The sequence below is a fragment of the Esox lucius genome, chromosome 2 (genome assembly GCF_011004845.1).
Source record: "Esox lucius isolate fEsoLuc1 chromosome 2, fEsoLuc1.pri, whole genome shotgun sequence".
Taxonomy (NCBI): domain Eukaryota; kingdom Metazoa; phylum Chordata; class Actinopteri; order Esociformes; family Esocidae; genus Esox; species Esox lucius.
In genome coordinates this window covers 39,677,672-39,690,984 of record NC_047570.1, presented here as the reverse complement: position 1 = coordinate 39,690,984, position 13,313 = coordinate 39,677,672, and the positions used below count along the sequence as shown (strand labels likewise).

Here is a 13,313-nt window from a genome sequence, read left to right as displayed (position 1 = left end):
TTTGTCCACTGTTCATCACACATTGGCAAAATCCATTATGCTGTTGAAAATAATAGTAACAATAAATGAACCACGAAGCTGGTGTTCTGTAGGCCAATTCACCATTGACCAATGTTAGCAACATTAGCTAGGGTGTAAGCAGGTTAAGCATGCAAACAAACCAAATTGCTCATACTTAGACAGTTTAGCTTACATCACTCAATTTTTTTCCAAGCCTTTATTATATGAATGGGATATACAGTAATATTATCTGTGATATCACACTTTACAAAAAAATTGGAGCAGGTGTCTGGGTGATCCATATTCCTATGTGTTGTAAATACAGTGGGGAGAACAAGTATTTGATACACTGCCGATTATGCAGGTTTTCCCACTTATAAAACATGTAGAAGTCTGTATTTTTTATCATTGGTACACTTCAACTGTGTGAGACGGAATCTAAAACAAAAATCCAGAAAATCACATTGTATGATTAAGTAATTAATTTGCATTTTATTGCATGACATAAGTATTTGATACATCAGAAAAGCAGAACGATTTGGTGCAGAAACCTTTGTTTGCAATTACAGAGATCATACGTTTCCTGTAGATCTTGACCAGGTTTGCACACACTGCAGCAGTGATTTTGGCCCACTCTTTCAGACAGACCTTTTCCAGATCCTTCAGGTTTCAGGGCTGTCGCTGGGCAATATGGACTTTCTATTGGGTTCAGGTCTGGAGACTGGCTAGGCCACTCCAGGACCTTGAGATGCTTCTTACAAAGCCACTCCTTAGTTGCCCTGGCTGTGTGTTTCGGGTCGTCATGCTGGAAGACCCAGCCACGATCCATCTTCAATGCTCTTACTGAGGGAAGGAGGTTGTTGGCCAAGATCTTGCGATACATGGCCCCATCCATCCTCCCTTCAATACGGTGCAGTCGTCCTGTCCCCTTTGCAGAAAAGCATCCCCAAAGAATGATGTTACCACCTCCATGCTTCACGGTTGGGATGGTGTTCTTGGGGTTGTACTCATCCTTCTTCTTCCTCCAATCACGGCAAGTGGAGTTTAGACCAAAAAGCCCTATTCTTGTTTCTTTAGACCACATGACCTTCTCCCATTCTTCCTCTGTATCATCCAGATGGTCATTGGAAAACTTCAGACAGGAGTGAACTTCCATTAAGGTGAAATTATTTTTTAGATCTGGTGATTGGTAGGTATCCACTTGTGAATTTGTTTAGCTGTGTATAGGGGCATTATCATGCTGGAACATCCTGGGTCAACAGTGTTTGCACCATAGGGTGCACTCCGTCCTGTAAAATGGCCTTATTTCTTGGCCGTTATATGACCATGTCGAGCAATCATCAGACCCAATGACTCCCCTGAGATGTCTGCCCATACCATTAGAGATCCCCCACCATGTTTATCAATTGACTGCCCATACCATTAGAGATCACCCACCATGTTTAACAGTTGACTGCCCATATCATTACAGATCCCCCACCATGTTTAACAGTTGACTGCCCATACCATTACAGATCCCCCACCATGTTTAACAGTTGACTGCCCATACCATTATAGATCCCCCACAATGTTTAACAGTTGACTGCCCATAGCATTACAGATCCCCCACCATGTTTATCAATTGACTGCCCATACCATTATAGATCCCCCACCATGTTTAACAGTTGACTGCCCATAGCATTACAGATCCCCCACCATGTTTAACAGTTGACTGCCCATATCATTACAGATCCCCCACCATTTTTATCAATTGACTGCCCATACCATTATAGACCCCCCCCCCACCCACCACCATGTTTAACAGATGACTGTTTAACAATTATCCATTGCTCTGGGACCCAGGTTTGGTGCTCCATGCAGCTTATGCGTGTTGGCTTTGAATACAAGTGGTTTCTGATTGGCTGCCCTGCCATCAATTCTTGGTCACTGAGGTTTTGACACAATTCTGATCATTTTAGAAGGCTGTGCTTTCAGGCATTGAGCAACTATCCTGTTATGCAATATGGAACTATAATCCTGCTATATGGAAATATAACATACACACACAACACAGAATCCAGCTCTTTACTAATACTTGTTCTTTTATTTTTGTTGCCAAACACAATAATGTTTAATTGTAGACAATTTTGGTAAGGTCGGAAGCCTGACTGAAATTTGTCTAAGGTGACTGCTTGATTTCACAAAATTGCTGAGTTGTTTGAAGACAACCTTCTCAATGATCTTGGCTATAAAAGGGAGATTTGATACAGGTCTATAGTTGTTCAGTGTTGTCCAGTGTTTGTTTTTTTAATAGGGGCTTAATGGCAGCTGTTTTTAGAGACATTGGGAAAATGCTTGATTGCAGTAGATCTTTGCAGTAGATTTTTATAGAGTTAAAAAATTATTACAAACATCTGTTGGCAGTGTGTCGAGACAACCTGTGGAAGCTTTAAGATGTCGAACTGTTTCTCCTATGGATTTTTGATCCATTGTATTAAATTGCGACATAACCAATTTGTTTTGGTGGTCATGGTGACGGTACAGAGTCCTTGTTAGACTGTGTAGTTCTGATGGTCTGTCTAATACCTTTAAATTTTTTCACTAAAGAAACACATTCATTACATTTCACACATCATTGCTCTCTGGATCAGAAAGTAGGCTCACCCTCTTTGAGGTTGCTGTGATGGTAATTTTATCGATCAGAACTCTTTAAGAAGGAAGTACAGAGACGAAATACTCTTGGCACATACTAACAGTTTATTAGTCATTTGCAAATGAGAGAGACGCGTCAACCGCCTACAAACATAATCGTCTGAGGAGTCTCTAACTCAATATAGCTCATTCAACAGTATATATCACATAGAAAAGGGGTGTGGTAAGTTGTTGCCCATCTGCCTTGTCAATGAAACACCCCTCTGTTCTATCACATGTCCTGGGCTTGACACAAGTCACGTTGTCCTCCCCCATCTGGTTAACTTTCTCAACCCTTGAGGGGGACTTCATTCAGGGGGGTTGCAGTTGGTGGGTGTCCCTTTGGTTGATGCCTGGCAATGTGGTTGGATTGATTTCCTGCCTCTTGGGCCCTGTCCGGGCCTCCCCCGGGTAGGGCCACAGTGTCACCGGACCCCCCGTCTCAGTTCCAAGGTGTTACGCTGCTATATTATTGTGCTGGGGGATATGAGGAATGCACTACTAACTTTTCTCAGTCTCCTCCAGTTTTACATTTTAGGAAGAGATGAGGTCCTGGTCCACACCTGCGGATTACCTGGTTTGGGGGGCCCGTTGCTGTCCCTGTACTTATCCACCTGGTCATATTTCTGACCTAGTCTAAAATCAAATAGACTCTGGATTTAGCCCAGAGAAATGTATTTATTATTCCAATTGGACTCTTAATATCTCACCCGGCACAGCCAGAAGAGGACTGGTCACCCCTCTGAGCCTGGGTCCTCTCTAGGTTTCTTCCTAAAATTAGACCTTCTTAGGGAGTTTTCCCTAGCCACTGAAATTCAACACTACTGTTGTTTGCTCCTTGGGGTTTAGGGCCGGGTGTCTCTGTAAAGCACTATTAAAATCTACTCTAAAATGATGTGAACCTGTTGAAAGTGTTGGTGAAGAAGAGACCAAAAACATCATGACATTTTCTGGAGTTGGAAGCGTTTTAACTTCAAGCTTGGTACCTGCTAACTTACCTGCTACAGGAGAATGTATCGCTTAAGGATTAAGAAAGTTTGTCTAACTATTGGCAAATGCAGTAAATGAGTATATATGACTACAATCTTTAGACATAGGCTGTACTTTGAAATCGGTAGTGTTACCTGTTTAAAAAGCACATTTTAGTTTTATTCATTTAGCGCATTATGATATTTGATCTCTTAACAGTCTAGAATCGCTAATACCTTAATGAGTGTTTGGTCATATTGCCCAACCCTACCCTGACTATTTCTCATATTGATAAATTATAAATAGTATATTAAAATATAATTCTGTTTCGAAATGTGACATTGGTTTTATGTTAGGAAGTATTTCTACTTCTGTTTCTACGTTAGCTCTGACTCCTGCACCTCAGCAACTGACAGGTATCCGACAACCCATCCTAGCGAAGTATTTGTAAGACAATCCAAAGTTTGAGACATCATCTGTCTCGTGGTGTGTTTTCCAGCCCTGGGTTGTGACAGCAGAATGATGTCCTACAGTGGCGACGGCCCGGCCGTGTCAGAGACAGAGTGTTGGCCAGAGTACCGGGACGACAGTGGTCATGCCAAGGTGCCTCACTCCTACCTTGACGCCATCCGGACTGGTCTGGAGTGTTCGGCCAATGCCAGCCCCTATCCTGTCCCCCTCCCGGGCCCTAGGGGGCCACAGCTCTGCCCCTACGCTGCTGCAGGACAGTGTCACTATGGAAACACATGTCCCTATCTCCATGGTGATCAGTGTGACATCTGCCGTCTGCAGGTGCTCCACCCACAAGACCCAGAGCAGAGGAGAGCTCACGAGAAGGTACTGTAACTACGGTTATGTTCCTTACCATCACCACTATACTCTCATAACATTCCATAATTTCTGATGTAACTACACTAATCATATGCTAGGCCAGTCTACTGTCACTACACTAATCATATGCTAGGCCAGTCTACTGTCACTACACTAATCATATGCTAGGCCAGTCTACTGTCACTACACTAATCATGAAGTTGGCCTGTATGTTGGGAAAACTGTATTTTATAGTGGACTATGGCAGACATTCACTAGGCCTACATGTTCTATTAAAGGAACAAGTTATTTTTACATTAACAGGCATTTAACATTCTCTTTGCCAGATGTGTATGTTGGCTTTTGAAGCAGACATGGAGAAGGCGTTCGCAGTGCAGAACAGCCAGGAGAAGGTGTGTGCCATCTGCATGGAGGTGGTGTATGAGAAAGCTGCAGCCTCTGAGCGACGCTTTGGGATTCTCTCATCCTGCTGCCACACTTACTGCCTCTCCTGCATCCGCCAGTGGCGCTGTGCTAAGGAGTTTGAAAACAAGATCATCAAGTGAGTAGATGGTACAATTCAAAAAGGACCACAAGTATCTCTATCCAGTCTGTGTGTTTAAAGATTACATCTTCTTTTATAGATTTTGTCATCAAGTATTATACTGATAAAGTTCTGAGACCAGCTGTCCATTTAATTGAATTATCTAATTAAATACTTAATTACAAAAACTATTAAAACATCATCCTTAGTATTAATTTGAAACTGACCACATTCCCCTCCTCCTCAATATCAGTTAGAAAACTGACCACACTACCCTCCTCCTCCTCAATATCAGTTAGAAAACTGACCACACTACCCTCGTCCTCCTCCTCCTCCTCAATATCAGTTAGAAAACTGACCACACTACCCTCGTCCTCCTCCTCCTCCTCAATATCAGTTAGAAAACTGACCACACTACCCTCCTCCTCCTCAATATCAGTTAGAAAACTGACCACACTACCCTCCTCCTCCTCAATATCAGTTAGAAAACTGACCACACTACCCTCCTCCTCCTCAATATCAGTTAGAAAACTGACCACACTACCCTCCTCCTCCTCAATATCAGTTAGAAAACTGACCACACTACCCTCCTCCTCCTCCTCCTCAATATCAGTTAGAAAACTGACCACACTACCCTCCTCCTCCTCAATATCAGTTAGAAAACTGACCACACTACCCTCCTCCTCCTCAATATCAGTTAGAAAACTGACCACACTACCCTCGTCCTCCTCCTCCTCCTCAATATCAGTTAGAAAACTGACCACACTACCCTCGTCCTCCTCCTCCTCCTCAATATCAGTTAGAAAACTGACCACACTACCCTCGTCCTCCTCCTCCTCCTCAATATCAGTTAGAAAACTGACCACACTACCCTCGTCCTCCTCCTCCTCAATATCAGTTAGAAAACTGACCACACTACCCTCCTCCTCCTCAATATCAGTTAGAAAACTGACCACACTACCCTCGTCCTCCTCCTCAATATCAGTTAGAAAACTGACCACACTACCCTCGTCCTCCTCCTCCTCCTCAATATCAGTTAGAAAACTGACCACACTACCCTCGTCCTCCTCCTCCTCAATATCAGTTAGAAAACTGACCACACTACCCTCCTCCTCCTCAATATCAGTTAGAAAACTGACCACACTACCCTCGTCCTCCTCCTCCTCAATATCAGTTAGAAAACTGACCACACTACCCTCGTCCTCCTCCTCCTCCTCAATATCAGTTAGAAAACTGACCACACTACCCTCGTCCTCCTCAATATCAGTTAGAAAACTGACCACACTACCCTCGTCCTCCTCAATATCAAACATTAATAGGGTCAGAGCATTTTCTGGGTCAGAAATGCTCTATATGAAGTGCTGGATTTCAACCAAAATTCCAATAAGGAAAGGCTTTACTGAGAATTTCATAACAGACAGCTTTAAAAAAAAAAAAAAAATATATATATATATATATATATATATATATATATATATAACCTGTACAAACTTTGATTAGGTCACGTCTTTCACAGTATCAAACATCCTCCTCAATGTTTAAGTTAGAAACAGGTCACATTCTTAATGTCTACCTTGTGCCCACAGTTTGAATGGAGAAGCCCAATCAATGAATTACATTTATTTATAAAGCCCTTTTCACATCAGCAGTTGTCACAAAGTGCAAAATAAATGATTTTTACTAGATGATACAACTGGAAAACTCTGTAAATCAGGTAACTGTGACAACGTGAGGCACCTGCTGTACCAACATTATGACAAAGATGCCTGTCTGTGGCTGACTGTGTAGGTCCTGTCCGGAGTGCAGAGTGGTGTCTGAGTTTGTAATTCCCAGTGTTTACTGGGTGGAAGACCAGGATGAGAAGAACCGACTGATCGAAGAGTTCAAGTTTGGAGTCAGGTACATTCTAACCCTCACCACACCCTACAGACAGTATTCACAAAATTACATCAGAATGGGTAGTTTTTGCTACAGAACATCACGAAAATAGTCCATAATGTCAGTGGAAAATAAACTCTGTTCTAAATTAATTACAAATATTAAACAGAAAATAATTGATTTGGTAAGTATTCACTCCCTTTGCTTTGACACCTGAATGAGTTGTGGTGCAACCAATTGTTTTTCGAAGTCTCGTAATTTGTTGAATGGTGTCCACCTATGTACAAACCAGATTCCAAAAAAGTTGGGACATCGTACAAATTGTGAGTAAAAAAGGAATGGAATAATTTACAAATATCAAACTTATATTTAATTCACAATAGAATATAGATAACATATCGAATGTTGAAAGTGAGACATTTTGTAATGTCATGCCAAATATTGGCTCATTTTGGATTTCATGAGAGCTACACATTCCAAAAAAGTTGGGACAGGTAGCAATAAGAGGCCGGAAAAGTTAAATGTACAGATAGGGAACAGCTGGAGGACCAATTTGCAACTTATGTCAATTGGCAACATGATCGGGTATAAAAAGAGCCTCTCAGAGTGGCAGTGTCTCTCAGAAGTCAAGATGGGCAGAGGATCACCAATTCCCCCAATGCTGCGGCAAATAATAGTGGAGCAATACCAGAAAGGAGTTTCTCAGAGAAAAATTGCAAAGAGTTTGAAGTTAAGATCATCTACAGTGCATAATATCATCCAAAGATTCTGAGAATCTGGAACAATCTCTGTGCGTAAGGGTCAAGGCCGGAAAACCATACTGGATGCTTGTGATCTTTGGGCCCTCAGACGGCACTGCATCACATACAGGAATGATACTGTAATGGAAATCACAACATGGGCTCAGGAATACTTCCAGAAAACATTGTCGGTGAACACAATCCACCGTGCCATTCGCTGTTGCCGGCTTAAACTCTATAGTTCAAAAAATAAGCCGTATCTTAACAGGTTAGAAGCGCAGGCGTTTTCTCTGGACCAAGGATCATTTAAAATGGACTGTGGCAAAGTGGAAAAGTGTTCTGTGGTCAGACAAATCAAAATTTGAAGTTTATTTTGGAAAACTGGGATGCCATGTCATCCGGACTAAAGAGGACGAGGACAACCCAAGTTGTTATCAGCGCTCAGTTCAGAAGCCTGCATCTCTGATGGAATGTGGTTGCATGAGTGCGTGTGGCATGGGCAGCCTACACATCTGGAAAGGCACCATCAATGCTGACAGTTATATCCAAGTTCTAGAACAACATATGCTCCCATCCAGACGTTGTCTCTTTCAGGGAAGACCTTGCATTTTCCAACATGACAATGCCAGACCACATACTGCATCAATTACAATGTCATGGCTGCATAGAAGAAGGATCCGGGTACTGAAATGGCCAGCCTGCAGTCCAGATATTTCACCCATAGAAAACGTTTGGCGCATCTTAAAGAGGAAGGTGCGACAAAGAAGACCTCAAAAAGTTGAGCAACTAGAAGCCTGTATTAGACAAGAATGGGACAACATTCCTATTCATAAACTTGAGCAACTTGTCTACTCAGTCCCCAGACGTTTGCAGTCTGTTATTAAAAAGAAGAGGGAATGCCACACAGTGGTAAACATGGCCTTGTCCCAACATTTTTTATGTGTTGATGCCATGAAATTTAAAATAAACCTATTTTTCCCTTAAAGTGATACATTTTCTCAGTTTAAACATTTGATATGTCATCTGTTGTATTCTGAATAACATATTGAAATTTGAAACTTCCACATCATTGCATTCTGTTTTTATTCACAATTGTACAGTGTCCCAACTTTTTTGGAATCGGGTTTGTACAACTTAGGTCTTTCACAGAATTTCAAGTTAATCATCTGGTTGGTTAATACAATTCCTATAAATAACTACACTATGATGATGAAGGAACATTTAAAAGCAAATCAATCAATCAAATTTATTTATAAAGCCCTTTTTACAACAGCAGTTGTCACAAAGTGCTTTACAGAGACACCCGGCCTTAAACCCCAAGGAGCAAACAACAGTAGTGTTGAATTTCAGTGGCTAGGAAAAACTCCCTAAGGTCGAATTTTAGGAAGAAACCTAGAGAGGACCCAGGCTCAGAGGGGTGACCAGTCCTCTTCTGGCTGTGCCGGGTGAGATATTAAGAGTCCAATTGGAATAATAAATACATTTATCTGGGCTAAATCCAGAGTCTATTTGAATTTAGACTAGGTCAGAAGTATGACCAGGTGGACAGGGACAGCAACGGGCCCCCCAAACCAGGTAATCCGCAGGTGTGGACCAGGACCTCATCTCCTTCTAAAATGTAAAACTGGAGGAAACTGAGAAAAGTTAGTTGTACATCCCTCATATCCCCCAGCACAATAATATAGCAGCGTAACACCAAATCTGGAATGAGGTTCTTCAAAGTAGCAATCAGAAGAAGTATATAAGAATTTCCTAGTCATTGAATGTCCCCTGGAGCACATCATTATTAAGAAATGGAGAGAATAAAACATAGCTGAATCTGTTAAGTATAGCCATCCACAAAAACAGAGTATCCACCAAGAGGCCTATGGCAACTCTAAGGTTGTTGTGGTCTCGCACAGCTGAGGAAACACTGCATACTGTAATAATAGCCAGGGTTGTTATTATTACATCCTTCATGAGAATGGGGCAAAAACAAAACAACTCACATCAAATCTCATCTAGAGTTTCATGAGTTTGATGGAAACAAAATACATATTTTTGACCTCAATGTTATGCACTACCGCACATCATCCTGAGAACAACATCCCTACCGTGAAGCATGGCGGTAGCCGCATCATGCTGTGGGGCTGCTTCTCTGTGTCAGGACCTGGAAAGATTGTGAAGGGAGGGCAAAATCGATGCCGCAAACCACAGAGAACTCATGAAAGAGTACCTGCTGAAGTCTGCCAAAGACCTGGGACTTGGAAAAATATTCATTTTTAAACAGAGCGATGATCCAAAACATACTGCCAAAGCCACACTCTAGTGGCTTAAAAACTAAAAGTTCAGTGTTCTGGAGTGGCCCAGTCGAAGCCCTGACCATGTTTTGTTTTATGATTGTGCCATTCTGTTATGACCTACAGTAGAATGTAAATCCCATAAAAAATAAGGCGTGTTTTGCCTGCTCACTAGTGTTTTTCTGTACGAAGGTACATATATTACCAATTCTCCTAGGGTATGCATACTTTTGAGCACAACTCTAAACCACCCTACGTACACTGATGAGGCAAAACAATGACCACCTGCCTAATGTGGTTGGTCTTCTGGGGGCATGCCAAAACAACGCCGACCCGCCAAGGCATGGACTTTACAAGACCCCTGAAGGTATCCTGTGGTATCTGGCACCAAGACATTAGCAGCAGATCTTTCCAGTCCTGTGAGTTGCGTGGTGGGTGCCTCCATGGATTGGTCCAGCACATCCCACAGATGTTTATTCGGATTGAGATCTGGGGAATTTGGAGGCCAGGGCAACATCTTGAACTCTTCATTATGTTCCTCAACTTATTCCAGAACAATGTGTGCAGTGTGGCAGGGCGCATTATCCTGCTGAAAAGAGGCCACTACCAACAGGGAATACCATTGTTATGAAGGTGTGTAGCTGGTCTGCAACAATGTTTAGGTAGGTGACACATGAATGCCCAGACCCAAGGTTTCCCAGAAGAAACTGTTCCCTTACCATCTGATATTCCCCAGCCCTTGACATGTGCCCTTGTTAGATTATCAGCGTTATTTGCTTCACTTGTGAGTAGTCTTAATGTTTTGGCTAATCATTATACTTCACACGACATTGGACAATGTCCTTCCCAGACACTTACACCTAAATCTGCAAGACTAAAGAGTGTGAGATTTGCTAGACTGTGATGAGATCAGGAAATCCCTGCTGGCAACACCTCACTGAGTGATGCTATGGAATATACATCAGCCATAACATTGACAACTGACAGGTGAAGTGAATAACACTGGTAATCTCCTGATCTCAAACTGCAGCCCTTGTGGGGTGTTCCTGGTCTGCAGTGGTCAGTACCTATCAAAAGTGGTCCAAGGAAGGATAAAAGGTGAACTGTTGACTGGCCCGTGTGGTCCTATCCAACAGATGAGCTACTGTAGCTCAAATCGCTGAAAAAGTTAATGGTGGTTCTGATAGAAAGGTGTCAGAACACAATCCATCATAGTTTGTTGCGTATGGGGCTGCATAGCTGCAGACCAGTCAGGGAGCCCATGCTGACCCTTGTTCACTGCCGAAAGCGCCTACAATGTGGCCTGGTCTGATTAATCACTTTTCCTTTTACGTCACGTGGATGGCTGGGTGCGTGTGTCGCTTACCTGGAGAACACATGGCACCAGGATGCACTATGGGAAGGAAGCAAGCCGGCAGAGGCAATGTGATGCTTTGGGCAATGTTCTGCTGGGAAACTTTGGGTCCTGCCATTCATGTGGATGTTACTTTGACATGTACCACCTACCTAAGCATTGTTGCAGACCATGTGCACCCTTTCATTGCAACAGTATTTCCTGACGGCATTGGCCTCTTCAACAGGATAATGCGCACTGCCACGAAGCAAGAATGGTTTAAGGAACACAATATCCAGTTCAAGGTGTTGAATTGGCCTCCAAATTCCCCAGATCTCAATCCAATTGAGTATCTGTGGGATATGCTGGACAAACAAATCCACCCACCTAGCAACTTACAGGACTTAAAGGATCTGCTGCTAACGTCCTTGTGCCAGATACCACAGCACACCTTCAGAGGTCTAGTGGAGTCCATGACTCTACGGGTCAGGGCTGTTTTAGCGTCAAAAGGGGGACCTACACAATATTAGGCAGGTGGTCATACTATGTCTGATCGGTATACATCACCCATGGGGAACCCCGCCCTCGTCAGTCAAGGCTCCAACTTAGATGGTGGTCGGAAAAGCAAGTGTGTATCTTTCCATGTAACCACATTGGGAATACCAGCTAATTCCTATTCTCTGCTTCTTCCTGTCCCATAGTAAGAAGCATTGTAAATACTTTGACCAGGGTCGGGGAACCTGTCCTTTTGGAGCCAAGTGTTTCTACATGCATGCTTACCCCGATGGGACGCGGGCCGAGCCGGACAAACCCCGCAAGCAGCTGGGCTGTGAGGGGAATGTGAGGGTAAGACCTTAATCTGTTCTGATCAGGCTGTCATCGCTACTCTCATTAATCTGATCAGGCTGTCATCGCTACTGTCATTAATCTGATCAGGCTGTCACCGCTACTGTCATTAATCTGATCAGGCTGTCATCGCTACAATCGCTAATCTGTAGATAATGACACTGCTACAGTAGTTACAGTACAATAGCCTGTCGTAATTGCTACAGTGGTTTCCAATTACCATTTTCTTTGGGCCTATTGAGACAACAATAGTTTCATTTAGATTATCAAGACTTGTTGCCAGATGTCCATTGGTTGTAAACATCTTGTCAACAGTCACCTTCTGAGTTGCAGACACCCATGACCTAATACATTCTACATTATTTAATACCATGGACTGTTCGTAGTTAAGTGTACTCTTCACACACTATGAATTTATATTCCTAGCCCGGTACATTGAGTGAATTTGATGGTAATTATCTGACGTGTGTTGTAGTTCCTGAACTCTGTGCGTCTGTGGGACTTCATCGAAGAACGGGAGCAGCGTGGTGTTGCCCAGCCGCAGGACGACGAGGTCAGCGAACTGAGGGAGCTATTTATGCAGATGTCTGGCCCAGGAGGGGAGGAGAGCAGCGGGGTTTCTGCCCAGCCCTGAGCTCTTTACCAGGGGCCCAAACTACAGTACCTGTTTCCCAGGCCTAACCCTGTCCCAGCCCAACACTCTGACCAATGGCTCATATCATACCTTCATACATCCAAACATGCATACATACACTGGACAATAAAATGTACTCACTAGTAAGCCTTTCATGTGGATGGTTTGAGGCTTTTTTAAATGATATTTTTACTTGTGGTACATTGGTGTGGGGATAAAAACCTAGTTAATATGTACAAAGCTGTAACAGTTCACTTATAGAAAGCTGCTTTACAGTGTCATTAGAAAATATTCAGACCCCTTCACTTCCTCCACATTTTGTTGTGTTAAACTTAATTTATAGTTGGTAAAATATTTTTTGACATAATGACATTTTAGAAAGGTGCCAATTCATTGAAAATGAAGAACTGCAATTTCTCATGTCCAGATTGAGCTCTGATGTATCATGTGTCCCTTGATCATCCTTGTAACATTTCTAGAACTAGGTTGGAGTCAACCTGAAACAAATGAAATTGATTAGACATGTTGTAGGAAGTCACATGTCTTGTCTATTTAAGGTCCCACACTTCACAGTGGATGTCAGAACAAAAACCCAGTCATAAAGTCTAAA

General features: G+C 42.7%; 1 protein-coding gene across 1 annotated transcript in view; it reads left to right on the top strand.

Moving 5' to 3' along the window:
- Positions 1-13,313, top strand: part of mkrn2 (makorin, ring finger protein, 2) — a 19,583-nt gene extending 6,270 nt beyond the window's left edge. The window contains exons 4-8 of the mRNA XM_010874331.5: positions 4,139-4,476; positions 4,797-5,011; positions 6,782-6,892; positions 11,925-12,069; positions 12,545-13,313. Of these exons, the coding sequence (XP_010872633.2) occupies positions 4,139-4,476; positions 4,797-5,011; positions 6,782-6,892; positions 11,925-12,069; positions 12,545-12,703 (968 nt within the window). The 3' untranslated portion in view covers positions 12,704-13,313. The remainder of the gene's footprint in view (positions 1-4,138; positions 4,477-4,796; positions 5,012-6,781; positions 6,893-11,924; positions 12,070-12,544) is intronic.